The sequence below is a fragment of the Galeopterus variegatus genome, unplaced genomic scaffold (genome assembly GCF_000696425.1).
Source record: "Galeopterus variegatus unplaced genomic scaffold, G_variegatus-3.0.2 Scaffold714, whole genome shotgun sequence".
Classification (NCBI taxonomy): Eukaryota; Metazoa; Chordata; class Mammalia; order Dermoptera; family Cynocephalidae; genus Galeopterus; species Galeopterus variegatus.
The window spans coordinates 397,011-423,339 of NW_007726825.1; the positions used below are offsets into that span (position 1 = coordinate 397,011).

Here is a 26,329-nt window from a genome sequence, read left to right on the forward strand (position 1 = left end):
ATTGTGGCAGTGGGTTTCACAGTCCACAGGTTTGACACTATTGACTGGCTAAGATGTTGCTGTGGTTGCCAATTTGGTATGGCTACCTCAGTGACTGCTCAGTTGGCCACTAGTGCCTTGCATGTTTGGTTGCTTTGGGTCTTGGGCCTCTCCGGGGAGCCACCTCTCTGGTCAGCTTGGACTCTGCCAGGCTGCTGGATCATGGGGTGGTACCGCAGGGTATGTGGTCTCTGCTGAGCTTCCACCTCCCATGCTGGACTTCTCCCTGTTCTGTGCACTCTGGCCCGGGCTGCTGGGATGCGCCAAGGCACCACAGAGCATGTGGTCTCTGCAGAGCTACCCCTTCCCCTGCTGGATGTCTCTCTGCTCTGTGCACACTAGGCCAGGCTTGGGATGGAGCCAGGTGGTGGCGGTGAAGCCTACCTCCTGCTGGATCACGTGGCGGCAGCTCCCCCACAGGGTGTGTGGACTCTACAGAGCTTCTCTCTCCCATGCTGGACGTCTCTGTGCTCCGTACGCATTGGGCCTGGCTGCTGGATCAGAAAATGAGGAATAAAAGGGAACTTCCTCAATGTGATAAAGGATACTTATAAAAACCCCACAACTCACGTCATATTCAATAGAAAAAGACTCACAGCTTCACCCTAAGATCAGGAACAGGACAAGGTTGCCCACTTTCACCCCTGCTATGCAACCCTGTGCTGTAGGCTCTATCTACAGAAATCAGTTAAGAAGAAGAAATAAAAGGCATCCAGGCTGGAGAAGAAGATGTAAGACTATACTCATAGATGACACGGCCCTATATATAGAAAATCCCAGAAAACATACAAGAAGACTACTAGAGCTAAAAAAAAAAACTCAGAAAAGCTGCAGCCGGATATAAGATCAACACACAAAAAAGTTAGATTTCTTTCTGTACGCTAGCAATGAACAGCCCAAAAGGAAATGTTTTAAAAATCCGCTTATCAGGCGACCCAAGTGGTTTCAAATGGCTTGGAGAAGGCCCCTTGGTTCTGACCTGGCAGAGAAGCAGTTTGGGACTTCCGGTCAAGATGGCGGAATAGACGGTCCCTAGCGTCACTCTCTCCCAGCGGGAGATGGGGAGCGGCTTATCGTGTGCGAGTCAAAGGCAGGTTGTGAAAATCAAGATGTTAAAAAACGAATGGACAAGCGGGCTTGGAGTTAACATTTTTAAAAATAACTCTCCCGTGTAGAGTCCGCACTGAAGTGCATAGAATCTGCTTCCTCTCACTGAGTAGATCTGTCAAATTTTGGGCTGCATCTAACTTCTCATTTTTATTGGATTGTGACCATTTTGAATTCTTTATTGGTTTTGACTCATCCCTGTAATTAGGTGAAGTGATTGGTTTCTTTTTCTGATTCTATTTTTTAAATGTGTCCATCACCCACACTAGCAGGGCTATCCTTCCCCAGAGAGGCTCCGGGTCTGGCCTGAGTTCTGCCCTGTCCTGCCCAGGGCCCTGCCGTCTGGGGGCTGAGTGTCCTCTTTTCAAAAGTGTCTTGGGAGTTCTGTGGTGATGTGGGGTTATTGGGATCAGGATTTCCATAAGAAGTCCTATTAGGATTTTGACTAGAATTGTGTTGAGTTATGGATTAGTTTGGGGAGATGGACATCTTAAGTTACCTTAAGTGTTCCCCCATTTATGAAGATGGTAGGTCTTCTGGTAAAGTTTTATATTTTTCTCCACAAAGGACTTGCATAGTTTTAAGGCTTATTTACAGGTATTTTATCGATTTTATACTCTAGCTTTTATAAATTATATTTCTTTTAAAAGTCTCCCTTGCTGACTGTCACCGGCGTGTGGACACTGACGGTTATGTGCTGGTCTTGAGATTCGCACTCTCACTGCACTCTCATTAAACCTAAAGGTTCATCGTCCGTCTCTGGGATCGCCTGTGGTGATGGCAGGACTTGAGAATGAGCTGAGTGGCTCCATGGAGAGCCTGCACCCTGTGCTCCAGCACTCCAGTCGTGCCTGCCGTCTCTGACTTGACGACACCCTTTGTTAGGCTTAGGAGGTTCCCTTCTATTTCCAGACTTCTTGTCACGAATGGGTGGAGCATTTCCTCAAGTGCGTTTTCTGCACCTGTTAATAGTTGGTGTTGTGGGTTGAATTGTGTGCCCTCGAAAAGATATACTGACGTCCTAACCCCAGTACCTATGATTGGGACATTATTTGGAAATAGAGTCTTTGCAGGTAGAATTTGTTAAGTTAAGGTGAGGTCACACTGTAGTAGGGTAGGCCTTTAATCCTATATGAGAAAACAGCCACATGAGGACAGACAGGGAGGAGGCAGCCACATGGTGATGGAGGCAGAGATTGGAGCGATGTTATCTCTGGGCTCAGGGACACCAAGGGTCACTTGCTGCAAGCACTAACAGCTTGGGGACAGGCTTGGGACAGCTTCTTCCTCAGAGCCTCAGAAGGAACCAACCCACTGGGTTTCAGACTGCTGGCCTCCAGGGCCATGAGAATGAATTTCTGTTTTAAAGCACCCAGCCTGTGGCACTTTGTTATAGCAGCCCGAGGAAATTACTACAACTGGTGGTTTTTCTTGTTTCCTCTATTTCTTTCATCCCTGGGATACTCAGTGTTTGTGGTTTCTGAAGCAGGTGCAGTGGGTCAGCTTTAGCTTCAGTGGGCACTTTCCTCTGAAATAGATTCGGGTTGCTAATACTTTGTTTAGGATTTTTTTCCCATGTGGATGAGTAGAAATGGCCTATAGTTTCCTCCTCCTCCTGGGTTTGACTGGTTTTCATGTCACTGTTAGTGTTTCCTCTTTCTCCTGTCCATTGAAGCATCTTCTGTTCCTGCAGCATTTGGCAGATGCACTTGTGCCATCCAGGCCTTCTGGGTGTGAGCTGATTCAATTTCTTTAAGGCTGTGGGAATATTCAGGTTTTTCTATCTGTTAGGTCAAATTTTATAAAATGTTTTTCTACTAGATGATCCATTTTACCTAAGTTTGCAGATGCATTGGCGTAAAGCTTTTCATCGTGTTCCGTCTGCTTTGACATTCCCTCCTGTGCGGCTGACGTTTTCACTCCAGAGCCTGGTGCGCCTTCTCTGCCCCTCGTTCAGTTTTGTAAGGGTCTTTTTTAAAAACCGACTCTTGGCTTTATTGAACTCTCTTCTGTGTGTTTACTCTTTATTTCCTAACGTTTACTCATTTGAGATTATTTTCTCATTCATTTTCTCTGTTTCTTCTAAAGTGAATGCTTGAGACTGTAAATTTCCCTCAACATATTGCTTTAGTTTTATTACAGTTTTTGGTATGTAGAATTTCCATTGTTCAATTTTAAATATTTTATAATTTTAATTATGCTTTATTCTTGACTCATTTGTGATTTAGGAATGTCTCAATTTCCAAAACCATTGGCCATTTTTTATTCTTGTTCTTGATTGCCAACTTTATTTTATTTTGGTCAGAAAGCATTTTTTTTTTTTTTGGAGGTTTTGTGGACTAGCATGAATTTTTATAAGTGATTTTGTGTCTTCTTCAAAAATAATTTCTGTTCTCTTTTTGTTGGGCCTGGGCTCTGTGTATGTTGATCAGATCAAATATGTTAATCGTATCTATCAAGTTTCATACTAGTCTTTTGTCCACCTGATCTATCAGTTCTGAGAGGTGCAGTCTTCCCCTGGAAGGAAGGGCCCGTCCGGTCCTCCTGGAGAATCTGTGCACTTCCTGTGCAGTGAAGCTGTGGGCTGGCTGCGCATGAGCCTGGAACTGCTGTTCTCCATGAGTTTTTCCTTTTGTCCTCACGTTGCTGTCCTTCCTCGCCTCTCTGTGTTTTGCCTTGAAGTCATTTTGCACGATGTTCGTGGTGCCCTGTGTCTCTTTGGTCAGGATTTGCCTCTCGCATCTTTGCCATCCTGTCACTTTGTAGTCCTTTATCCTTTAGGTGTTTTTCTTACAAATAATGTGTAGCTGTTTGGTGTATTTTTCTAATGCAGTCTGGATACCTGTCTTGCATGTGGTGGGGTTGTTCCAGTCATGGCCAGGAGAGTGCTGGCACAGCGGAAGGCCCGCCACTATCTCACTGTGTCCACGCAGACCGCCTTCTGCCTCACCCAACCTTCTTCCTTTCACGCTGTCCCACCCGGGTCGTGGCGTTCGAGGGGGTTCTTGTTGAGGAGGGCAGGGCCCTTCTTCATGGGACCGGTTTCCTCATTGCCTTCCAGGCACGCTGCTCTACCTGCCAGTGTGGGGACGCCCGCACCACCGCACAGCCAGCAGGGCGGCCCTGCAGCCAGCGCCGGGCTGCACCTGGCTGATCTCGTCACTTAGACGGGATCTCACTGATGTTCTGATTTTCGCTTCTCTGCTTCTCATTGGGTTTATTAGTCCCGATGTGCTTCCTCATCCTCAGAGTTTTCTTATGTGTCAATTGACTGCTTACATTTTCGCTCATTTTTCTGCTGGGGTTGCTGGTTAATTTTATGTGTTAGCTTGCGGGATGTAGTGGATTGAATTATGTCCCCCCAAAACTCACTGAAGCTTGAATTGTGTCCCTCAAGTTTTGTATATTAGAAACTCAGCCCCTACCATGACCGTTAAGAGGGTGGGAAATCCTATTATGTTAATTGTAAGGTGGGACCTTGAAGAGGTGATTAGATTATAGGACTGTGCAGTAGTGAATGGATTAAAAATGGTGGTCAGGGGTGTGGTTCTGAGGGCTGTAAAAGAAGAGAGAGTCTGTCCCTCTCTGCTCTCTCTGCTTCCACCATCTTAGAATGTGAGACCCCTGGGTCACTGTCACCACCACCAGATGGACTTTGGACTTCCCAGCCTCAGACACTGTAAGTGATAAATTTTATTTTCTTATAAATTACCCAGTTCCACATATTGTTATAAGCAACATAAAACAGACTAATACACAGGAGTTTATTGTATATTTTTCTTTTTCTAAAAGATGACTGGTAAGGGGATCTTAACCCTTGAACGTGGTGTTGTTAGCACCACACTCACCCAGTGAGCAAACCGGCCATGGCTATATAGGGATCCGAACCCGTAGCCTTGGTGTTATCAGCACCGCACTCTTCCGGGTGAGCCACGGGCCGGCCCAGTTTGTTGTATATTCGAGATGTCAGTTCCTTGTTGGTTTAGACATCAGAGCATCTTCTCTTGTCTGCCTGTTGACTTATCCATGGTATCCTTGATTTTCACGCAACCACGTTTGTTAGTTTTTGCCTTATGGTTTATGTTTTTAATGTTTTATTTAAAAATTTCTTCCCTAGCCGTGTGTCCAAAGATATTCTCTTATTCACAGTGAGGCTTTAATCTACTGTGGTCTGTCCTGTGGGGGGGTAGGAGGGGTCCAGTGTCCACCTCCTAAACAGCTTACCCTGTGACCATTGTCAGGCAGTAGCCCTTTACCACATATTAAATTTAACACCCCCACAACACACCCACTCACTGGAGCTCTCCATTATGTCTCAGGTCTATTCACCCGTCTCACGCCAACACTGTGCTGACCCTTTGCAGCGTGTCTTGCCATTTGGTGGGCAGACTCCAGGAGAGCTGACCTCTTTACTATACAACCTCTCTTGTCTTCTAACCTTGATGGTTCTGTCTGGTTTTATTTTTCCTAAGATCGTTCGTTGCCAAAAAGAAAAGTGAGGCTTAGTTCAATGTCAACACCAGAAACACTGGCTAGATTGGTTTTCTGTACCAAGCCTTGTCCCATGGGGAGCAACAGGGGTGCTGTGGGGGCTCCACCTGCTGTGCTGGCTGAAAGCAGGGACCTGCGGGGTCAGGCCAGGCATGGTGGGATTCCCCCAGAGGCACAGCTTGGGTTACCCAGGAGCCGAGGTGGCAGCTTCACCTGTGGGAGGCAGGGGCAGAGGCAGAGAAGAGGCTTGCCCTCTTAAGTGGGAAGACCTGTTTTGGGAGAAAAGGCAGCCCATTGCAGAGCAGGACCCAGTTCAGAGCAGTTGAGTTATCTGTGTGGTCCTTGGTTGCTGCTTGAGGGGGTGGTGGGCCCCAGACTGAGCCTGGGATTTGATGTGCCAGAACCCTAGAGCACTGACATCCTGGACTGTCCCACCCCACACACAGAGGTCCCATCCACCCAGAGCAGCCAGCAGCCAGCACCACAGTGAGCCCAGGTTTTCATCTGACTATCTGCGCAGGTGCCACCTGAGCAGACTCAGGGCTGTCACGGGGGGCTGGGGCCACACGGCACGCCTGCTGCTGTGTGCTGTCCACAGCGGGATGACTGGGTCCTAAGTGGGAGATGCTGGGGCCATGCTGGGACGTGCTACCTGCTGCTGTTCCCCTCCGCCAGGATGTGTCGACAGTGTATTCTTTTTTCACTGCTGAGTAGCACTCCATTGTATGGATGTACTACCTTTTGATGGGCATTGAGGTTGTTTCCAGGCTTGAGCTATTACTATAAAACTACTATGAACATTCATGTACATAGTACATGTACATATCAACATACACTTTTGTTTCTCTCAGATAAATATCCAGAAGTATTTTGAAGCTCTGTAGTTAGGTGCATAAACATTTAGTATTATTATGTTCTCTTATGAAGTGATCCCTTCATCATTACAAAATTACCCTCTTTATTCCTAGTAGTATTATTTGCTCTGAAATCTATTTCTATACCACTCCAGCTTTCTTTTGATTAGCATTAGCATGGTGTCTGTTTTTCCAACTTTTTACTTTAAACTTTTACTATTTTTTTCTCTTTATTGTGACTTTTCTTGTAGGCAGCATATTGTTAGATCCTACTTTTTAGTCCAATCTGACCATCTCTGCCTTTTTATTGGGGAATTTAGACCACTAACATTTAATATGATTATTTATATGATTGGGTTTAAATCTGTCACCTTGCTTTTTTTAAATTTGTTCCATCTGTTCTTTGTTCTGTTTTCTCTCTTTTTCTGTCTTCTTTTTGGTTATTGAGCTCTTTTTTTTTTTTTCTTTTTCTTTTTTTCTTTTTTTCAGCAGCTGGCCAGTATAGGGATCCAGACTGTTGACTTTGGTGTTATAATACCACACTCTAACCAACTGAGCTAACTGGCTAGCCTGAACATTTTTTTTATTCCACTTTATCTCCTTCTGTTGGATTCTTAGGTATGGCTCTTTGCTGTGTTTTCTTAGTGATTGTTTGAGGGTTTATAGTATATATTGACTTATCACTCTTGACCTTCAAGAGATATTATACCACTTCATGTATGGTGTAAGAACATAGTACAGCATTTGTTAGGTTCCACTTCTCTCCTCCCACACTTTATCCTATTGCTGTATATATTTTATCTCTCTTTGTTATAAACATCTCAATACATTGTCACTATTTTTGCTTTAAGCAGTCAATTTTCTTTTAAAGAGATTTAAATAATAAGAAAAGTTTTTTACATTAACCCACATAGTTCCCATTTCCAGTGCTTTTTTTTTTTTAATTTTTAAATTTTATTTATTTTTTTCTTTACATTCTAAGATATTGTGGAGCAGTTGGGGGTGAGGTGAAGAGGGGAAGATGGAGGGGAATAGAGTAGGAGAAGGAAGAAGTGGGGGGCATGATCGAGGCCCTTGGTGCCCCCGCATTCTGGCAACAATGCTCTTCCTTTCTTGCATAGATGCAGATTTTCATCTGGTATCATTTCTTTGTGCTTGAAGGATGTCATGTAACATTTCTTGAAATACAAGTCTGCTGATAATGACACGTTTAACTTTTGTATTTTTGCAAAAGTCTTTATTTCATCTTCATTTTTGGAAGATATTTTTGCTGGGTCTGGAATTTTAGATTTCCAGGTTTTTTTCTTTTTGTAACTCCATGGTCTCCCCCCCCACCCCAGCTAGCCAGCATGAAGGTCCAAACCCTTCATACTGGTGTTCTAACACTGCGTTCTAACCAACTGAGCTAACTAGCCAGCCCTTCCAGTGTCTTCTGGCTTGCATTATTTCTGACAGGAAGTCTGCTGTCATCTTTTTTTGTGTGTTTCTTTACATAATGTGTCTTTTTATTCTGTCTGCCTTTATTTTTTCTGCATTGCTGATTTCAAGCAATTGATTAAGATATTGTCTTTATGTAATTTTCTTTATATTTCTTGTGCTTGGAATTCATTGAGCTTATTGAACGTATGGGTTTATAGTTTTCATCACGTTTGATAAATTTTCATTTTTTCTTTCAAAATTTTTTCAGCCCACCCCACCTTCCACCCAGGACTCCAATTACATATATATTAGGCCACTTGAAGTTAAGCCACAGCTCACTGGTGCTCCAGGATTTTCTTTTTCTTTATATTCTTTGTTTACTTATTTTTAGTCTTTGTTTTTTCTGTGTTACATTTTGGGTAGTTTCTATTGTTATGCTTTCAAATTTACTAATGTTCTCTTCTGTAATGCCTGTTGTTCCATTAATCCCTTCCAGTATATTTTTCATTTTGGACATTGTGACATTCATCTGTAGAACTTTTTTTTTTCTTCATCTCTAGAACTTTAATTTGGGTCTTTTTGTATATTTTGTGTATCTACTTAACACGTTTAGTCTTTTTTCTAGCTTTTTGAACATATGGAATATAGTTTTAATAACTCTTAATGTCTTTCTCTACTAATTACATCATCTTTGTTAATTCTGAGTCAGGTTCAGTTGATTGAGTTTTCTCCTCATTATGGTTTGTTTTGAACAGGAAACTGAATTCTGTGAGAACAAGTCATGTCAGATATGAGGGGATGCTGGTCCAGCAGAGGAAGCGCCAAGTGCCCGTTCTGAGGAGGGAACGCAGTAGGTGTGCCCAGAGGGACCAAAAGGAGTTAGCATTCCCCACCATCAACACCAATTGCAGGTGTCCATCGTGATGAGATTTTACATCCTTCATCTGTGAAGATGTCTTTTTACACAGATAGATAAATACTGCTAAATACTGATGTCAGGGCCGGCCCGTGGCTCACTCGGGAGAGTGCGATGCTGATAACACCAAGGCCCCGGGTTCGGATCCCATATACAGATGGCCGGTTCGCTCACTGGCTGAGCGTGGTGCTGACAACACCAAGTCAAGGGTTAAGATCCCCTTACCGGTCATCTTTAAAAAAAAAAAATAATAAAAATAAATAAATACTGATGTCAGCCCACAAGCTTATGGCTTTGCTTGAGCACACTCCTCACTTGGAAGGTGTTTATGAAATTCTATTAGATTCTTCCCTCAATATTTGTCTTTTAGCATGTCATTTTATTGCAGATTGATCACTTCTAAATGAAGGTTAGGTAGAAGCTCCCAGTTGCACAGTTAAACGGATTTTGAAACAGAAATTTCCTTCACACATTAAGATCTAAAAATTTTGCTGAAACTATATTTTGAGCTTAGAAAATGTATCTGCTGCAAATTTGTGTGGCAATGAAGATCTTCCTTCTTGTTTTAATTTTTGACAACATGGGAACTAGATAGAGCAGCTTGACATTTCTTATGATTTAGACATCAGTTGTCATTGAAATGACTTTACTGCAATATATGTTTCACACACAAGCACTGTTTGCCTTATAGTTTTGGGGTTTTTTTTTCCTTTTTGTCTTTTTTCGTGACCGGTAATGGGATCGCAACCCTCGGTGTTGTGCCCGTACCGCGACCGGCAACGGGATCGCAACCCTCGGTGTCGCGCCCGCACCGCGCTCAACCAGTGAGTGGACCAGTCTCTATATGGGATCCGAACCCTCGGCGGGAGTGCCGCCGCGCTCCCAAGTGCCGCACTCTACCGAGTGTGCCACCGGGCCGGCCCATGCCTTATAGTTTTAAGTTGAATTCATTAAGAAACATGATGAAGTCTGCAGCAAAAATGAATTTCCAAAGCCATTCAGTGTTTAATAGTGGTTGAGGGGCCGGCCCGGTGGCGCACTGCTGCAGTGCACCGCTTGGGAGTGTGGTGGCGCTCCCGCCGAGGGTTCGGATCCCACATACAGACCGGTTCCCGCTCACTGGCTGAGCGAGGTGTGGGCGCAGCACCGAGGGTTGCAATCCCGTTGCCGGTCCCGGTCCGGTCCGGGTGCGACACTGAGGGTTTCGATCCATTGCCGCACACGAAAAAAGACAAAAAGGAAAAAAAAAATAGTGGTTGAAGGAAGTTTTTCTCATTCAGATAACTTCAATCTTGACCCTGAGTTCACAAATCTTGCAGGAAAACTTTGTCTCTGCTATGCTGTTGAACTGCTGTGTGGTGGGGCAGGTCAGGGCACTCGGCTTCTGTTTCTGGCAAAGATTCACAGCATTGATGATGAAAGTGAGTGAAGTTAACTGTTGACACTGCAGTTTCAATGATTTGTGACATGGCCAGACACCTTCCGCAGAGTACCTGCTAACAAGTGACACAGTAAATGACCATTGGCGTGTATTTTCACATAACCTTACATTTCCATGACCATTGTAAATTTGTCCAACCTAGCATTTTTCTGATCCATACATATTCTTAGCATGATCAGTTTTAACACATCTTAGCAGGTTCCACTTCAGGTTGTACTGAATTAGTGTCTTCTCAACTTATTTAAAAATATTCTCTGCTGTGGTTGCTCCTTGAGGACAAATCACAGAGGCTCATTCTTCAGTAACTTCAAAGCTAGCGTTGACTTTTTGAATAAGTGACAACTGAGTAGCTTCAGTAACATGTCAACTCATGAAGAGCCAAGGAAAATCCCTGTAATCACTTGACTGTGATGATGTTTCTTGCTGTCCTCAGCTGTTCGAGAAGCTGCTTTTGCCAGAGGAATAATAATCCTAAGGAAGTTTATTTTCTCTGGACACACTCAGTACAGTTTAATTAACTCACCATCAGTGAACAGCTTTTCTTGCTTGGCTAACAAGTGAACCTTTTTTTTTTTTTTTGGTTGCTGGCCAGTATGGGGATCTGAACCCTTGACCTTGGTGTTACCAACACCACGCTCTAACCAAGCGAGCCACTGGCCAGGCCAAATGAGCCACTTTAAAACTTACTTCAGTGTAGAGGCCATTTTAATTTTTGTTATAAAATCTACGGTGATGAGATACTCCATTTCACAGTTCCTGTTTCCATTTAAAATTGTTCTGACCATTGTGCAGGTTGGGAATGTTGCGATGGGTGCTTGCCTACTGATCCAGGTGTGTTGCACAGCTGTGTGTCACTCGCAGTGGACACGGTGTTCTCTGTCTAAACCAGTCTCAGAACAGCCCATGTTCCTCGGTGCCCTGGAAGCATGACATTTGAGGTCCACTGTTCCTTTCCTGTCTCGACAGCATGTGCACTGGCAATAAAAACAATAAGGTGCCGTGGTCTGGTGCAAACGCTGCCGAGTTCTAGGAGCACCACCGTGGAGTTGACATGCTATGTCAGGTGTCTGTCACAGTCATGCAAAGGCAGCCACAGATGATACATAAGCAAATCAACACAACTGGATCTCCATAAAGGTGACTGAAATCTGAATCTCATGTAGTTTTTACATCACAAAATAATATTCTATATGTTACTTTTTCCCCACCATTTAAAAATATGAAAACCATTTGTAGCTCACAGATCAGACAAAAACAAGCAGCAGGCAGGACGTGGCTAGAGTTTGCTGGCCTGACTTAAAGTGAACTGCGGCCTTGTCATTGTGCCCAGCCTGACCTGGTTCAGGCCCCTCTGTGTCCCCCTCAGTACCTACTATGCCTCAGCACAGGGGCCCCTTTCTGTTCCTGGGATGTAGCACACTCATCCCCCTTGTGATTTCTTGTGCCAGGTCTCCTGTTTCCTCCACTCCCTGCTCAAACATCCCTCATGGAGAGCTGTCCCTGTCTCCCTGGTACTGCTCCCCATCTCGGTCCCATAGCTGCCTGAGGTTCTAGTTTGCTCCATGGAAATAAAAGTGTGTCTGCCCTGCCCCAGGCCCAGGCCCAGCACAGAGGTAGAGCTCAGTGAGGGTTCAAGGCATGCTTCGATACATTGGCAGAGGTCTGGGGACAGGATGTGGACACAGCCTCTAGAACTGGTGGCTGAAGGTAGAAATGGAGAGGGGAATGTCAGAGACCCGAGGGCCCAGGGAGCCACATGCAGTCTGAGCCCAACCTCTGGTGGCTTGGAGCCCACTGTGTCTCCAGGATGCTGAGGTGAAGGCTGCAGCCAGTGGAGGTGGCTTCTCCACACATCTCCCAGGAGATAGCGTGTCCCCAAGGAAGAAGAACGGGGTGTTGTGTAAAGCCACAGTGAGCACAGGGAGCCTGCAGGACAGTGGCTGCAGCTGTGGCTTTGCAGGGCCTCGGTCACCTTTTGGTGACCAGCCAGAGACAGCAGGAGGGATGTGCCAATTGATATAGAACTGGAGACAGATATCTTGTAGATGAGTTTGCATATGGTTTTTCACATTTCTAGCTTTTTAAATTTTTTAATTATTAAACATGAGTATCTGTTTGGAAGCATTTACCACCAGCCAGTGTTAACATTTGCCATTTGTGTCTTCAACTTTTTTTAAAAAAACAGTGACATTTTTGTCAGAGAAGTGGTGCACATTAGTCATAGAAAGTCCGCATAATCATGTAGAAGAAAACGTCCCCTGCCCAGTGCTGTCTGTTAACCTTCTGGCATATCCTCTGCAGGTCTTTGTTGTTGTTTTGTTTTGTTTTTCGTTTTGTTTTCCAGCAGCTGGCTGGTGTGAGGATGGAACCCTTGACCTTGGTGTTACAACACTGACCTCCACCCAGCTGAGCTCACCGGCCGGCCCTCCCCTGTGGGTCCCTTAAACACTCCACCTGCTTCCTGGCCTCGGCCGCCGCTCGCTCGGTGTGAGCAGCGTGCTCCTCCCGCCCCGCCGGGGGCTGCGGGACTCAGTCCTTATATGGATTTGGGTCAACATCTGGGCTTTCTCGTATTCTGGAACCTACTCCTCAGCCTGAACCGCACTGTTACAGTTGTGGGACTTGGTGTTCTTGCTTGTATCTGATGTTGCAAGTGCCATCCTCTCCCATCACACTTCTCAGGTCTTCCTCAGCAATTTTTACATGTCTCGGGGGAGGGGTGAACTTCTAAAACATTCTAACTATTAGAATTTTTATGAGAATTTGCATTAAACTTATTAACGAATTTGGAAAGAAGTTGCATCTTTATAATTGCTGAGTGCCCCCTCCAGGACTGTGCACTTCTCTGTTACACGTCCCGTCTTTCTCCACCTGTCTCATAAAACTTCCTGGTCTCACTCTGAGCCCCACACACCTGTGTATTCATGCCTAGGACTTGTGTCTCACTTTGTTGTTGTTACCGTCATTGTCACAGAGGTGAACTTGGTTCTAACTAGTTGCTGGTGCACAGAAAAGCCGCTGGTGGCTTGTGTTAGGTAAGTGAAGGCCACATTACCAGGCTCCTTTAATAATTCCAGTGGTTTTTCCATTGATTCTTTTGGTTTTTTTCTAGGCTGACAATGAATGGTAATTTTTATCTCTTTCTTTCAAACTTTTCAGTTTCTTGCTTTTTCCTTGTCTTATTGCATTGACTAGCACAGGGGCTCTCCCTGCTGGGAGGAGGTGGGCTTAGGGCAGAAAGAATACCTGACTGGACTGATGAGGGGACAGCTGTGTTGGCTGGAGCCAGGACTCGGCCATCTGTAGGAAACCAAACAGGCAACACCCGCATTCTAAAAGTCAGGGACAGGTGGGTGGTGGTAAACATACTGTACTTTTAAGTTATTGTGCTGTGTTCATATATTTCTTTGTTTTGCTGTATTTCAGTTCTTCCCCACCAGGAGTGTTCCTTGAGAAGGACTATGAGGTTTACCGGGATTATGGCGCAGACGGCCAGCTGCTTCACTGCAGGTAGAACGCTGTCCTGGGTGCGACCCTGTGTGCTGATCTGAAGGTGGCTTCCCAGGCGGGTGGAGCTGGGGTAACTGGAGAAGAGTCTGCTCAGCAGGAAGCAGCTAGCAAGGGGGCCCAGCAGGTGGGCCCAGCACAGCTGACACTGAGCCGGGGCAGCATGAGGGGCTGTGGAGGCTGCCGGCGCTGGGGCCTGGGCAGAGTCCATGTAGAGCTGTCCCCAGGGGAGCCAGGTCCTGGGGTCCTCGGTGTGTGGTCCACCCCCAGGCAGCTCTGGGCCACACAGGGCAGAGTGCCCACCAGGCCCAGTGGACAGTCTGTATTAGTTGTAGGGAAGGTGGTGGGCTTTGGCCTCTCTCAGCCCAGGGGCAGACTTGCAGAGCATTGGAAGGTGCCAGAGACCACACTTAGGCCCCTAGTGCCTTTACACTGGGTAGGCGGGGCTGTGTCACAAACAATCGGTGTGTCCAGGCTGGAGCTGCCACCTGGACTTCTTCCTGGCCATGGTGGTGACTGGTTTGCTGTGGGGCATGAAGGGCTCAGGCAGGTGCTGTCCCTGTGGGTGGCCTGGGTGTGTCTAGCACAGACCACCCATGAGCAACGTCATGTTGGGGGATGAATTGGAAGACCTGAGGAGGCTTTGGCAGTCTGCTCAAGTGAATGATCAGAGCTTGTAAGTTGTAACTGGCTTTGCTTCTTAAGTTTGTATTTGCTGAAGACCAGGGGTGTAGAAGGGACTTGGAGCCTGCCCTAGTCCCAGCAGTGTGGCTGCCTGGCTGTGGGTATGTTTCATAGCCTCATGTGGCTTCTATTTCCTCATCAGTGAGACCAGTAGGTGGCTGACCCAGTGGTCACTGTGAGTTGACTGAGTTCCATGCCAGGAAGCTCCACCATCCATCCCCTCTTGCCCCCATCACTGAGACCTTGGGACAGAGGCCTGGTCATGTCTAGAAGCAGCAGCCAGGTCTACAGGAGGTGTCAGCAGGCATGTGAGAGCAAGAGGCTCGCCTCAGTGGGGTCACCTACATCCTCAGATGATGCGTATTTTTAGCAAGGAGAGTGGAGCAGGTGGGGAAGGGGTGGTCAGACCCCATCCTGAGAAGTCCTCAGTCCTTTCTGCTGAGAGTCTGCAGCTGTGTGTGTTCTCAGGGTGAGAAGGGGGACCACACTCTCCAGAGTCAGACATTGCTGGAAGACAGATCTTTGTGTGGCCATCCCATCTGCCAGAGCAAGTTTTTGTCATCCACACCATGATCTAGGCCTCTGGAAGAAAAGGCACATGTGTTCCTGGGGGGTCACAGAGGGCGGAGTCAAGCAGTTACAGAAGGTGACAGTGTCTGCTGGGGCTAGTGCTGACAGTGCCAGGTTCCCACATGGAGCCGCTCCTGAGCACCGCCCTGGGCATGCTAGAGGCTGTGGGTGTGAACTGCCACAGCCACGCAGGTACTCCCGGAAAGGGAGGAGACCTGGCGCCCAGCACCCCCCATGAGCCTGCAGAAAGGGCTCTTGCAAAGAGCACAGGAGCAGCCAGGCCCCCAGGGCATCGGTGTAGTCGATCAGCATGAAGTATGTGGGATGGCAGGAAATCAAAGTCCCTGTGAAATAAATAAGACAGAGCCGGAGAGCAGACCAAGCCCTGAGCTGCCGGGAAGGTATGCTGCTGCCCAGCCTGGTAAAGGTGAATTGCGTCTGGTGTTCTCTGCTTATTGGGATGAAGAGACAACTTCCCAGCTTGATAGCAGCCCTCATATCGGTGCAGCAGCTGCACTCGGAACTGCCCAAGCTCGCAGCACTGCCCTGCAGTCCTCCTCGGTGCTGCCTGCTGCTTCAGGTCTCACCCGCTGCTGACCTCTGATTCCCCCAGGAATTTCTCATGGGGGAGAGGGATGTTCCAGATGCGGTGCCCCAGCAGGAACCTCTCTGGCCTGGAGTAGGTGCAGCATCAGGATAGAGGACCAGTGGACTTAAGGAATATTTATAAAGTAAAGCTGGAAGAATTTGGAGACAGTGGGAAGGAATGGAGATGTGACAGCCAACACCCAATCCTCCGGCTTGAGCATCTGGCAGGTGGCTCCAGCAAGTCCAAGTGAGGACAGGACATCCAGGTGGCAGTGGCCAGGGCAGGGAGGGGATGTACCCTGGAGCTCAGCCTGCTGGCGCTTCAGGAGCTAATGTGCTTGCCCAGGGGAGCAGGAAGCGGAAGGAACCGGGAGCTGACATAGGCATGGCTGAGGAAGGGGGCCCATCCAGGGGCAGCTGGCGCCGCCTCTGAGGGCACATCCTGAGCCCACAGGCCCCAGCCAGGGGGCCATCGGGAGGCCACAGGGGACGCGGGTGCTGAGGCTTGACATTGTTTATCAAACATAACTGCATCTTGCTCGGTGAGAGCATGACTGTACTTGCACTTACAGACTTTGGAGCAGAGGGTTTTCCTCTGACCTGCCCCCTGCTCTGTGTGCTGCAGGGCTTCGGCCCACAAAGCACGGCTTTCCTTCATTTCTGCTTTCAGCTTTGTGAAGCTCTCGATTCTTCCTTTGAAATTAGGCCCTGGAGAAACGCCCTATGGGGCCCTGCCCGCCCCCTGGCTTGTAGTATTTCCAGAGCCATTTCCCACTTTCATGGTGGTTGAAAGCACCCACTGAACAACCCGCGGCGGATGGTGGTCAGTTCCCATTTTTTTCAGAGATGGTGGAGATGGTCTCTCCACCCTTGTGCCTCTACCCTACAGAGTTGGCACAGGGATTAGGGAAGGGGTGAGGAGGAGGAGGAGGACAGCGTGGGAGCAGGAGAAGAGAGAGGCCCGGAGGAAAGACGTGGGTGGCAGGGGCAGCACAGCCTCCGGGACAAGCTCAGGAAACCGGGGATGAGAATCACAGCCGGGTCCTGGACGCTGGGTGTGAGGTTCAGGGCACTGAGAAGAGCAGAGCAGTAGAGTTGGGGGGACCCAGGGCGTGGGGCTGCAGAACAGCCAGGGGTGAGCATGGAGCTGCCTGGAGGGCGGACGGGCGGGTGAGGCCAGGGGTGCGAGCGAGGTGAGAGAGACCCCTCTGACCAGAGCTGGTCCTCATTGGCTGGCACTGCGTCTGTTCTGTACAACCCAGGGAGGGTCTGGGGCCTCCCCACCTATGACTCCGGTGCTGTGCATGGCAAGGGTGGGCACACGACTTCCTGTTTCCCCATCTCCACCCTGACTGGATGGAACAGCTCTTGGTTCCCAGAGCAGAGCACGTCCTCTCCTGACAGCTGACCAGAGGCCTCTTGGGCCACAGCCGGCAGCAGTGTTTGACCGTCTGCTGCAGCCTCTCCAGGATCCCCAGGCCAGGTTAACACCAAAGTTGGTGTTGAGTGGAGGGGTCACAGGTGTGCAAAAATAACGGTTCATACACCATTTAATGTTCATTATAACCAATGCAGAAACTAAGGCATAAGGATGTCACATGACCTTCCCAAGCCCTGCAGCTGGAAGCAGAGGGGTGGACACTGCGGCCGCTCCTCAGGGTTTGCCAGGCCCTGCTACATGGGCTTCTGCCCTCCACTCCCCTGGTGGCAGGCCGGGAGCAGCCGCGTGCAGGTCCAGGAGCGGAAGCCTGCATCCCGGCCCTGCTGCACACTGTCCCTCTGGGCAGCGAGGCCAGCCTGCAGGGTTTGCCCGTGGCTGTGCTGAGCGCCCTGGTGCCTGGGGTTCTGGAGCTGCAGCCTCACTCCCAGCCGTGCCCCACCTACCCCCGAAAGGCCCAGCGTCCATCCGAGGGACCGAGGCTGCAGAACAAGCTGCACAGGTGGTTCAGATGCTCGGGATGTCCACTCCCCGCAGTAGTGGACAGACTAAGCTCACACCGACCCCTACCGAGAGCTGCTGGAGAAGCTGAAGGAAACACAGAATCATTCAGAAGTCATCAGAGAGGGCTTGAGGCAGCGAGGGCTCGAGGGCCCTCCCTGGGACATCCCATGGGCTGGGGCCTTGGGCCTGTGCTGCCGCTCAGACTCCCGGAGGCGGCGCCTGGGAGGAGGCGAGCCGTGGACAGACCAGCCCCGAGCCCTGCCCCCAGCTGCTGACCCGCAACAAGGGTCAACCCAGGCTCAGACCATGTCTGCAGTCGTTCATACACACAGTGGCCACAATTTCAAGCTAAAACTACCGAATTGATTAGAAATAGAAAGACATGCACAGGTCTACGTTTTAGAGTTATCAGATAGTTGACTTTGATAAACACGGTTCGTGTGTACAGGATAGTAAGTGGCTATTAAAAAGAATTAAATATGTATCCTAGAACTGAAGAATACTGTAACAAGAACTAAGAACTCAATACGTAATGCTGTGGTGTGAATGTGTGTCTCCCCGCCCCGCCCCCAGTTCATCCACCGAAATGCTAACTCTAAGCGGGTGGTATCAGGAGGCAGGGCCTTTGCGAGGGGATTAGGTCATGAGGGCAGATCTGGGATTAATGAGACTAAGGAATGGGATTAGTGTCTTTATAAAAAGAGGCCCAGAGAGGCCCCTCACCCTCCCACCATGTGGGGCCACAGCAAATACGCGCCGTCTGTGAGCCTGGAAACAGGTCCTCAGCAGACACCGAATCTGGGTGTCTTGATCTTGTATTTCCAGCCTCCAAAATTGAGAGAAATATTATATTTTATTTTTATTTTTTGGCAGCTCTCTGGTACAGGGATCTGAACCCTTGACCTTGGTGTTCTAACGCTGTGCTCTACCAACTGAGCTATGCGGCCAGCACTAAGGACTGTGAGAAATAAATTTATGTTGTTTTTATATATTCTGTTCTGATAAACCAGACTAAGATGATGGGTTTCAGAGCAGAATAAACATAGCTGAATAGAAAATTCGTAAGTTGGGCGGAAGATCAGAAGAAAATACCTATTCGGAAGTATGGAGTGGCAAAGGGACGGCAGACACAGAATACAGCGTGAAAACTGTGGGACACGTGAAAAGGGCTGAAGTCGGATTCCCAGAGAGCAGAGATGAGCTAAAAGTGATGTCTGAATACATAACCACCAGCAGTTTCCCGAAAACCATAGAAGATGGCAGGCTGCAAACTGAGAAGTGCTGGGGCTGGCAGGCGGCTCAGCTGGTAGAGCACCATGTTGTAACACCAAGGTCACGGGTTCAGATCCCCGTACTGTCCAGCTGCAAAACTCAAAAACAAAAAATAAGCTATAAGAAGTGCTGTGAACCCCAAATAGAGAACCATACCACGCAGCCTGGGGGAGAACAGCTGGCAGAGGCCCCTGCTAACCTCTCCCAGGGCAGTGTCCTGGGCCCAGCCCCTGGCTTGGCAGGCACAGCCATGGGACGCAGCATGTGTGCCAACCTCAGTCAGGCATGGCATGGAGTGCACGTGGGCATTGTGTCTGTGTCGTCCCAGCTGTGTGGCTGGGAGTCAGTGAGCTAATGAGGCAGAGAGGCCAGACATTCGGCATGACCCCCGCTGGATGGAGGGACCAGGATTCAGACAGCCCGACTCCCAGGGACAGTGGGTTCCCTTTGCCTTATGTGGGCATTAATGGGCAGCTGGGGGAGGTTTTGCTGTCCCTGTCCAGGTGAAAGTGGTGGCTGTGGGGGTCAGAGTTGAGGGGACGGTCAGTCTTTGTGGAGCTCACTTTCAGGATTCTTTTAGGAGCCTCTGGTTGAAGGCGTTTTGCCCTGCTGGACTCACCTGGACTCCTGGGTCCCTGTGCAGTCAACCCACTGCTTGGTAGGAGCATGGGCAACACCAGGCCCAGGGGTGAAGCCTGCAGAGGGCTCAGCACACTCTGTTGAGGAAACGTGCACATGGAATCCAGAGTGAGGTTAGGGGAGGCGCCACCAGGCCTCAGTTACAGAAACAGCTCCACACTTGGCACTGGGCTGAGACGGGGGCTGTAGTCGCAGGCAGGAGAGCCCCCTAAATCCCCCTCTGGAGGGGCTGCAGGCTGAGGCAGCAGGGCTTGGAGATGCTGGGAACTGACCAGGCGGGCTGTGGGGTGCTCCCTTCCCCCGAGTAACCTGTGCCTGTCCACTCCCTCACGCAGGACCTCCTCGCTGCGGTGGACCTCAGGCACCAAGGAGCGCATGCTCATCAAGGTGGCCGACCGGGAGTCCAGCTTTCTTGCCCCCCAGGGCAATGGCTACCCCCCAGACAGCCAGCTCGGGGCCCGCTCCCGCAGACCCTCTGGCAGCCAGCACTCGCCCAACCTACAGACATTCGCCCCCGATACGGATGGCACGGTCTTCTTCCCCGAGAGGAGGTCGTCACCATTTCTGAAGAGGGCTGAGCTCTCCGGGAGCTGCTCCCCGCTGCTGTCCCAGCCCCGGAAGCCCTCCAATGACTCGCAGCCCTCCTCCCCACGCTACGGTTACGAGCCCCCACTCTACGAGGAGCCCCCCGTGGAGTACCAGGCCCCCATCTATGATGAACCCCCCATGGATGTGCAATATGAAGCCAGCGGGGGCTACCAGGCTGCCTCGCCACAGAGGTCACCCGGGCGCAAGCCCCACTCCTTCCTGCCGGCCAAGCAGGCCCCCACCTCACCACGCCAGCAGCTGATGCTCACCAAGCATAAATGTCCCGAGCGCTTCACGAGCCTGGAGTACAGCCCCGCAGGCAAGGAGTACGTGCGGCAGCTGGTGTATGTGGAGCAGGCCAGCTCCAGCCCCAAGCTGCGTGCAGGCCCCCGGCACAAGTACACACCCAGCCCTGGCGGAGGCTCCTACTCCCTGCAGCACAGCCCCTGCCTGCTGAGGGACCAGCGCCTGGGGGTCAAGTCTGGAGACTACAGCACCATGGAGGGGCCTGAGCTACGGCACGGCCATCCGCCCACGCCACTGCCCCAGGCCCAGGAGGATGCCATGTCCTGGTCCAGCCAGCAGGACACCATGTCCTCGACAGGGTACTCTCCAGGCACACGCAAGAGGAAAAGCAGAAAGCCCTCCCTGTGCCAAGCCCCTAACAGTGCCCCCAGCGACAGCCCGGTGGACCTGCTGGGTGAGCAGCCCCTGGCCGAGGAGCGTTCCCCGTGCGGACCCAACCTCGCTCAGACAATGCGTGCGGAGGGTGAAGCGGACGTGGTGCGGGCTGTGGCCGAGCCCTTCCTGGCACAAGCGCGGCTGGCCTGGGAGGCGCAGCAGGCCCACTTCCACATGAAGCAGAGGGGCAGCTGGGACACCCAGCAGGACGGCTCGGGCTACGAGAGCGACGGTGCCCTGCCGCTGCCCATGCCTGGGCCGGTGGTACGCGCCTTCAGTGAGGACGAGGCTCTGGCCCAGCAGGAGAGCAAGCCCTGGAAGAGGAGCACCTTCGAGAAGCTTGGCTTCCCCCAGATCCTGCTTGAGAAGAGCATCTCCGTGCAGACCAACCTGGCCTCGCCGGAGCCTTACCTCCATCCCTCACAGGTGAGGGGTGCTGCGGCAGGGCAGGTGGGTCCCCAGGCCCACCAGGCCCCCAGGCTGAACCCGAGAGCCTGAGGGCAGCATGCAGTGGGGTGGGGCCTGGTGTACCTGGCACCCATGAAACTGGTGGCATATGGCATTCCTCAGGCCTGGCATCGCCAAGGCTCCGGGCACCATCCAGCTGTGAGGGCGCTGCTGGTGTAGGCCTCACCAAGGCCTCACCAGGCACTGTGCTTCCTCAGCCGTGAGTCACCTGGGAGCTGGAGGCAGTGCTCTGACTCCAGGCCATGGGAGAGTGGAGGAGGCCACAGCAGATTGGCGGCTGCCACCACCAACACTGTGACCCAGGGCACCCCCGAGGAGCTGGGTGTTGGGGCACCAGGCGCTCCCTGGTGGCTCTCAGAGACAGTCCCTGAGTGAGGCTCCCTCAGGCAGGAGGAGCTGCTGGGGCTCAGTGGCCCCAGGTGGTTCCGGGATGTCACAGCCATAGCTGGGTCTGAAGCAAAGGCCCATCCTGTCATATCTGCCAACGTGGGCCGGGAGCAGATTTTGGTCAGTTCTAGGACTCAGTGTGCGCTGACATCCTTGTCCTCACCTCCTGACCCCTAACCTTTCACACTAGTCTGCTGCAGACACAGGAAGCCCAGGCTGAGGGTAGACCTGGCATCTGCTCGGTCCAGCCAGTGGCCCGAGGGCCCAGGAAGGATGGAGGACAGGGCCTCCTGCAGCCTCACTGGGGAAGGTCTGCTTCAGGATCCACGACAGCTGGGCAGCCAGCATGCTAGGTCCCCATGTGGCCCTAGTGACTCCTCCAGGCCAGTGAGTTCAGAGCAGCTTCGGGTCAGTGTTTCCATCCAGTGCTTGTGAATGTGGGAGGAGAACAGAACAGATGGGAAGAGATGGCCTGGGGGACAGGATAGGCAAGGAGAGCCACCTGCAGTGCACGCAGAGGTCCAGAGCGCAGGGGCCAGGGTCATGAATGGAGCGCCAAGGGGGAGGGGCCTTCTGGGGTTCATGCGCCTGGGTAGAGATTGGAAGAGTGGTCTGAGTCCGATGGTCTCAGGTCGGTGCTGGGGTCACACATGATGAGAGGGGGGTTGGGAAACAGACATCCCTGCCTTGTGAGAGTTGCAGCTTCCATCCCCAAACGGCCTTTCCTCCGGAGGCAGCAAAACAAGATGAGGCGCCCCCGTCTGGGGCATCCCAGCTGCCCTCCCCTCCCCCACCCATCAGCCAGGTCACCTGGGCTACCTGACTCAGGCACAGCGGTTCTGCGATGCCCCAGGAGTGCAGGGCTCAGGCTGCTTGCCCATGTCTACTGGGCCGGCTGGGCAGCCTTGTGATCAGAAGGGGAGGCCGTGCCTCTCACCTGGCTGGATCAGGTGGGGCCCCAGCACACCTCTTGGGGTTGTGGGCCTGCTGCCCTGCCCACCTCCTAACAGCCCAGCCCCCATCTGTCCTTCCCAGTCTGAGGACCTTGGTGCCTGTGCCCAGTTTGAGAGCAGCCGGCAGAACCGCAATGTGATGCCTAGCTCCAGCTGCGTCTTCCCCACGTTCACGCTGCGCAAGCCCTCCTCGGAGACAGACATCGAGAACTGGGCCTCCAAGCACTTCAACAAGCACACCCAGGGCCTCTTCCGGCGGAAGGTATCCATTGCCAACATGCTGGCCTGGAGCAGCGAGTCCATCAAGAAGCCCATGATTGTGACCAGCGACCGGCACGTGAAAAAGGAGGCCTGCGAGATCTTCAAACTGATCCAAATGTACATGGGTGACCGGCGGGCCAAGGCAGACCCACTCCACGTGGCCCTGGAGATCGCCACCAAGGGCTGGAGCGTGCAGGGCCTGCGGGACGAGCTCTACATCCAGCTCTGCCGGCAGACCACTGAGAACTTCCGCCTTGAGAGCCTGGCCCGGGGCTGGGAGCTCATGGCCATCTGTCTCGCCTTCTTCCCCCCCACACCGAAGTTCCACTCCTACCTGGAGGGCTACATCTATCGGCACATGGACCCCGTGAACGACACCAAAGGTAAGGCCTGGCGTGCAGGACCCTTGGCCTCCCAAGGCTCTGCCACCAGTGATGGAGAGGGCTCCTGGCCTGTGCTGGGCAGTCCCTGGTGGTCCTAGCAACCCCCACCCTGGGTTTCCACTGGGATATGGGCATTCTCAGGAGCCCCTCCTCAGCACCAAGGCAGAGCCTGTCTCCTGGCAGACAGGAGGCTACATAAGCCCACCATGGCCAGTTGCCTTCCCGACCAGAGCAGGTAAAGAGGCTAAGGTCGGGGCAGCCATGGTCAGGCCCTGCATGCTTCACACACTCACATTTTGCCACCCTGCAGCCTGGAGGGGCACCTGCCCCGTGAGACTCAGGCCATGTGTTCTGGGTGGGGAGGAGACAGTGTCCTGGCAGAAGCTCTTGTGAGCAGAGGAGCAGGGCAGGCACAGTGTGTTGGCCAACCACCTGACCCACAGGCTTGTCACATCCAGGCCTAGTGAGCCAGCCGGCCATTGAGTACTGTGAGCTGAGCTGGTCCTGAGCTGCCCCAAGGGGTCAGAAGTCGGGCCAGCACAGGTAGCCACTTGCCAATGACTGCCTGGGGCCCCCAAAGGCGATGCATGGGCTCCGTGTGGACCCATGTCATGGTCCTGTCAGACAGCATCTACGCAGCTGACCCAGTGGCTGACCCGAGCCCTGGGCTGGGCAGAGCAAGGACAGGGCCACAGGCAGCCCCTGTGTCTGCAGCAGGCTGTCTTCCACCCCGACAGGTGTGGGCATCTGTAGGACACAGCCACGAAACTGACGTCCAGACACGTGCACACACGCATGCACACATGCAGCGCACACATGTGTACACACGCACAGGTACACACATGAATACATGCACGTTCACATCCACGCATGCAGATGCACACACATGCATGTGCTCATGTGCACATGGGCACACCCTCCAGATCAGACGAGCTGTAGACTGCTCTATAGGCATGAAAGTCCTCCCTGGTTCAGTCTTTATAGAGACTGAACTCCTGGTCAGGGCCTCACTGGGCCTCGCCACTAGCGCAGGTGTGAGGGTTGTAGCTCCCACGTGCTGTGGGGTGCAGTGCATGTAAGGTGTGCATGCTGCAGGGCAGTGGTGCATTCCAGGGGAAGTTGTATCAGGCGAAGGCACCATCTGGCATGTTAGCTGTTTGTGGGGGAGGTTTTGGAAGAAGTATAATTTTTGACTCAGGTATGTACTTTCAGCACAAGGCCACAGCACATACAGAGCCTGGCTGGTAGCCTGGGCTCCTGGACCTGCGCCAAGCACCAAAGCTGGGTGCCGAGTAGTCTGGGTCTGGCCCTGTGGGCTGCAGTGGGGCCTCGGTGAGCCCCAGTCCCTGGTCTTCGTGGGCCTTTCTAGGAGCAGATGGAATCCTGGGGACGGCATTGCTGTTGGCTTCAGAGTTCACCTTTGGCCTTCCCAAAGGGGCCTTGAACGTTGCACCTTCAGCTGGAGACTGTGGAAACGGGTCTCCACTGTGCAGCACAGCATGCATCCCACAGTGGGCACCCTGAGAATGCTTGCTATGTGGAAACATTAGTGAGCAGATGAATAGTTAGGAGACAGTCAGACCAAGGTCTGGGGTTTCCCAGGCCGAGCCTGGGCTGACTGACCAGCAGGTGTGTTGCAGGGCCATTCCTGCCAGCTAGACTTCCCAGGGGAGTTTGGGTACCCCCAGGACACAGCCTTTTGCACAGAGGTCTGTGTGCTTTTGTCCTAGCAGCTAACACCCATGGGGTCCTGGCTTACAGGTAAGAGAGAAATGAGGTTCAAGACTTGGTGACTGTGGCTTCAAGGTCCTCCCCCACAAGTAAGGCCATGAGTTCTCAGAGTACTGTGTGGGCCGAGGCTCCATGTGGCCTCACCAGCAAGTGGCCCATGCCTAGGCTGTAGCACCAGGGCTGCTCTCACAGCCAGAGGCCCATCTCCAGCCCTGAGACCCACGTCTAGGCTCATCTGTCAGAGACAGACCCTGCTCAGTCCTATGCCCAGAGGAGGGCCTTCCATGCAGATGTCTGTCCCTTCTCAGACCCCCTCCAGCTAGCCCGCTGTCTCAGAAAGACAGGCCCTGTCATCCCAGAAAGATGTAGCCTGTGCTCTGGAGGGCCAGCTGGTCTGCTACACAGCCCTTAAAAATATACTGCAGCCCAGAGGGATGGGGCACCTGTCTGGAGACACATGGTAAGGGGCAGAGCTGAGCCTGGCTCCCGTGCCCAGCCGTCACCCTGAGCCACCTCATGTCTCAGCCTCAGGAGCCCTTGATTGGTTCATCCACCAGTGTTTGTGGCACCATGAGGTGACCCAGGTGTGTGACCTCGTTTCTGGCTTAGCCTTGTCTCGTACATAGTTGCACCTCTGTGCCAAGTACCAGCAGCGGGTCTCCTGGCTTGTCCCCCGGGTTGTCCCTCAAACAGGCTCTCAGCACAGACATCACAGAGGTGCCTGGAGTGGATACAGTGAACTCTGACTCATCCACATGTCCCACAAAGGAGCACTTGTGTGTGCACACCATGGAAGGCTGCAGACCCAATGGGTTCCATCTGCTGCTCGTGCCTCCACATGGTCAGCAAGATGTCCTGGCATCCAGTCAGAGACGGCAGACAGTGGAAGTGCTTCAGCTCCACTTTGAACTCTCACTTAAAAAAGCAAAGAAATTTTTAAAAGGCAGAAGACCCCACAAAGGAATGTAAAATGGTGCAGCGCTACGGAGAACAGTGTAGTGGTTTCTCACATAATTAGAATTGTCCTGTGATCCCCAATTCCACTTCTGTGTCTGTACCAGAAGAATTGAAAGCATGGACTCCAGCATATGTGCACACCGTGTGCACAGCAGCATAGTCACACCAGCCAGAAGGGGGAAGCAGCCCCGGCGTGCACTGGGGGCAGAGGGGTGAAGCGAGGTGTGCGAGGCGCCTGGAGGAGCCAGATTGTGGAAGCAAAATGAGAACGGCAGGTGCCGGGGCTGGGGCGAGAAATGGACAGTTACTGCGTAAGGGCTCCAGAGGTTTACTGTGGGCAGAAGATGGAGGTGATGGCTGCAGTGTGCGTGTACTTAATGCCGCTGGACCGCACACTTAAAAACAGTTAAAATGGCAAATTTTATGTTACGTACATTTTACCACAATATTT

The 26,329-nt window shown here is 51.5% G+C and overlaps 1 protein-coding gene across 1 annotated transcript in view; it reads left to right on the top strand.

The window, feature by feature from the left end:
• ARHGAP39 (Rho GTPase activating protein 39) overlaps positions 1 to 26,329 on the top strand; it is a 47,362-nt gene that overhangs the window by 8,034 nt on the left and 12,999 nt on the right. The window contains exons 2-4 of the mRNA XM_008571748.1: positions 13,694 to 13,777; positions 19,805 to 21,164; positions 22,629 to 23,190. Of these exons, the coding sequence (XP_008569970.1) occupies positions 13,694 to 13,777; positions 19,805 to 21,164; positions 22,629 to 23,190 (2,006 nt within the window). The remainder of the gene's footprint in view (positions 1 to 13,693; positions 13,778 to 19,804; positions 21,165 to 22,628; positions 23,191 to 26,329) is intronic.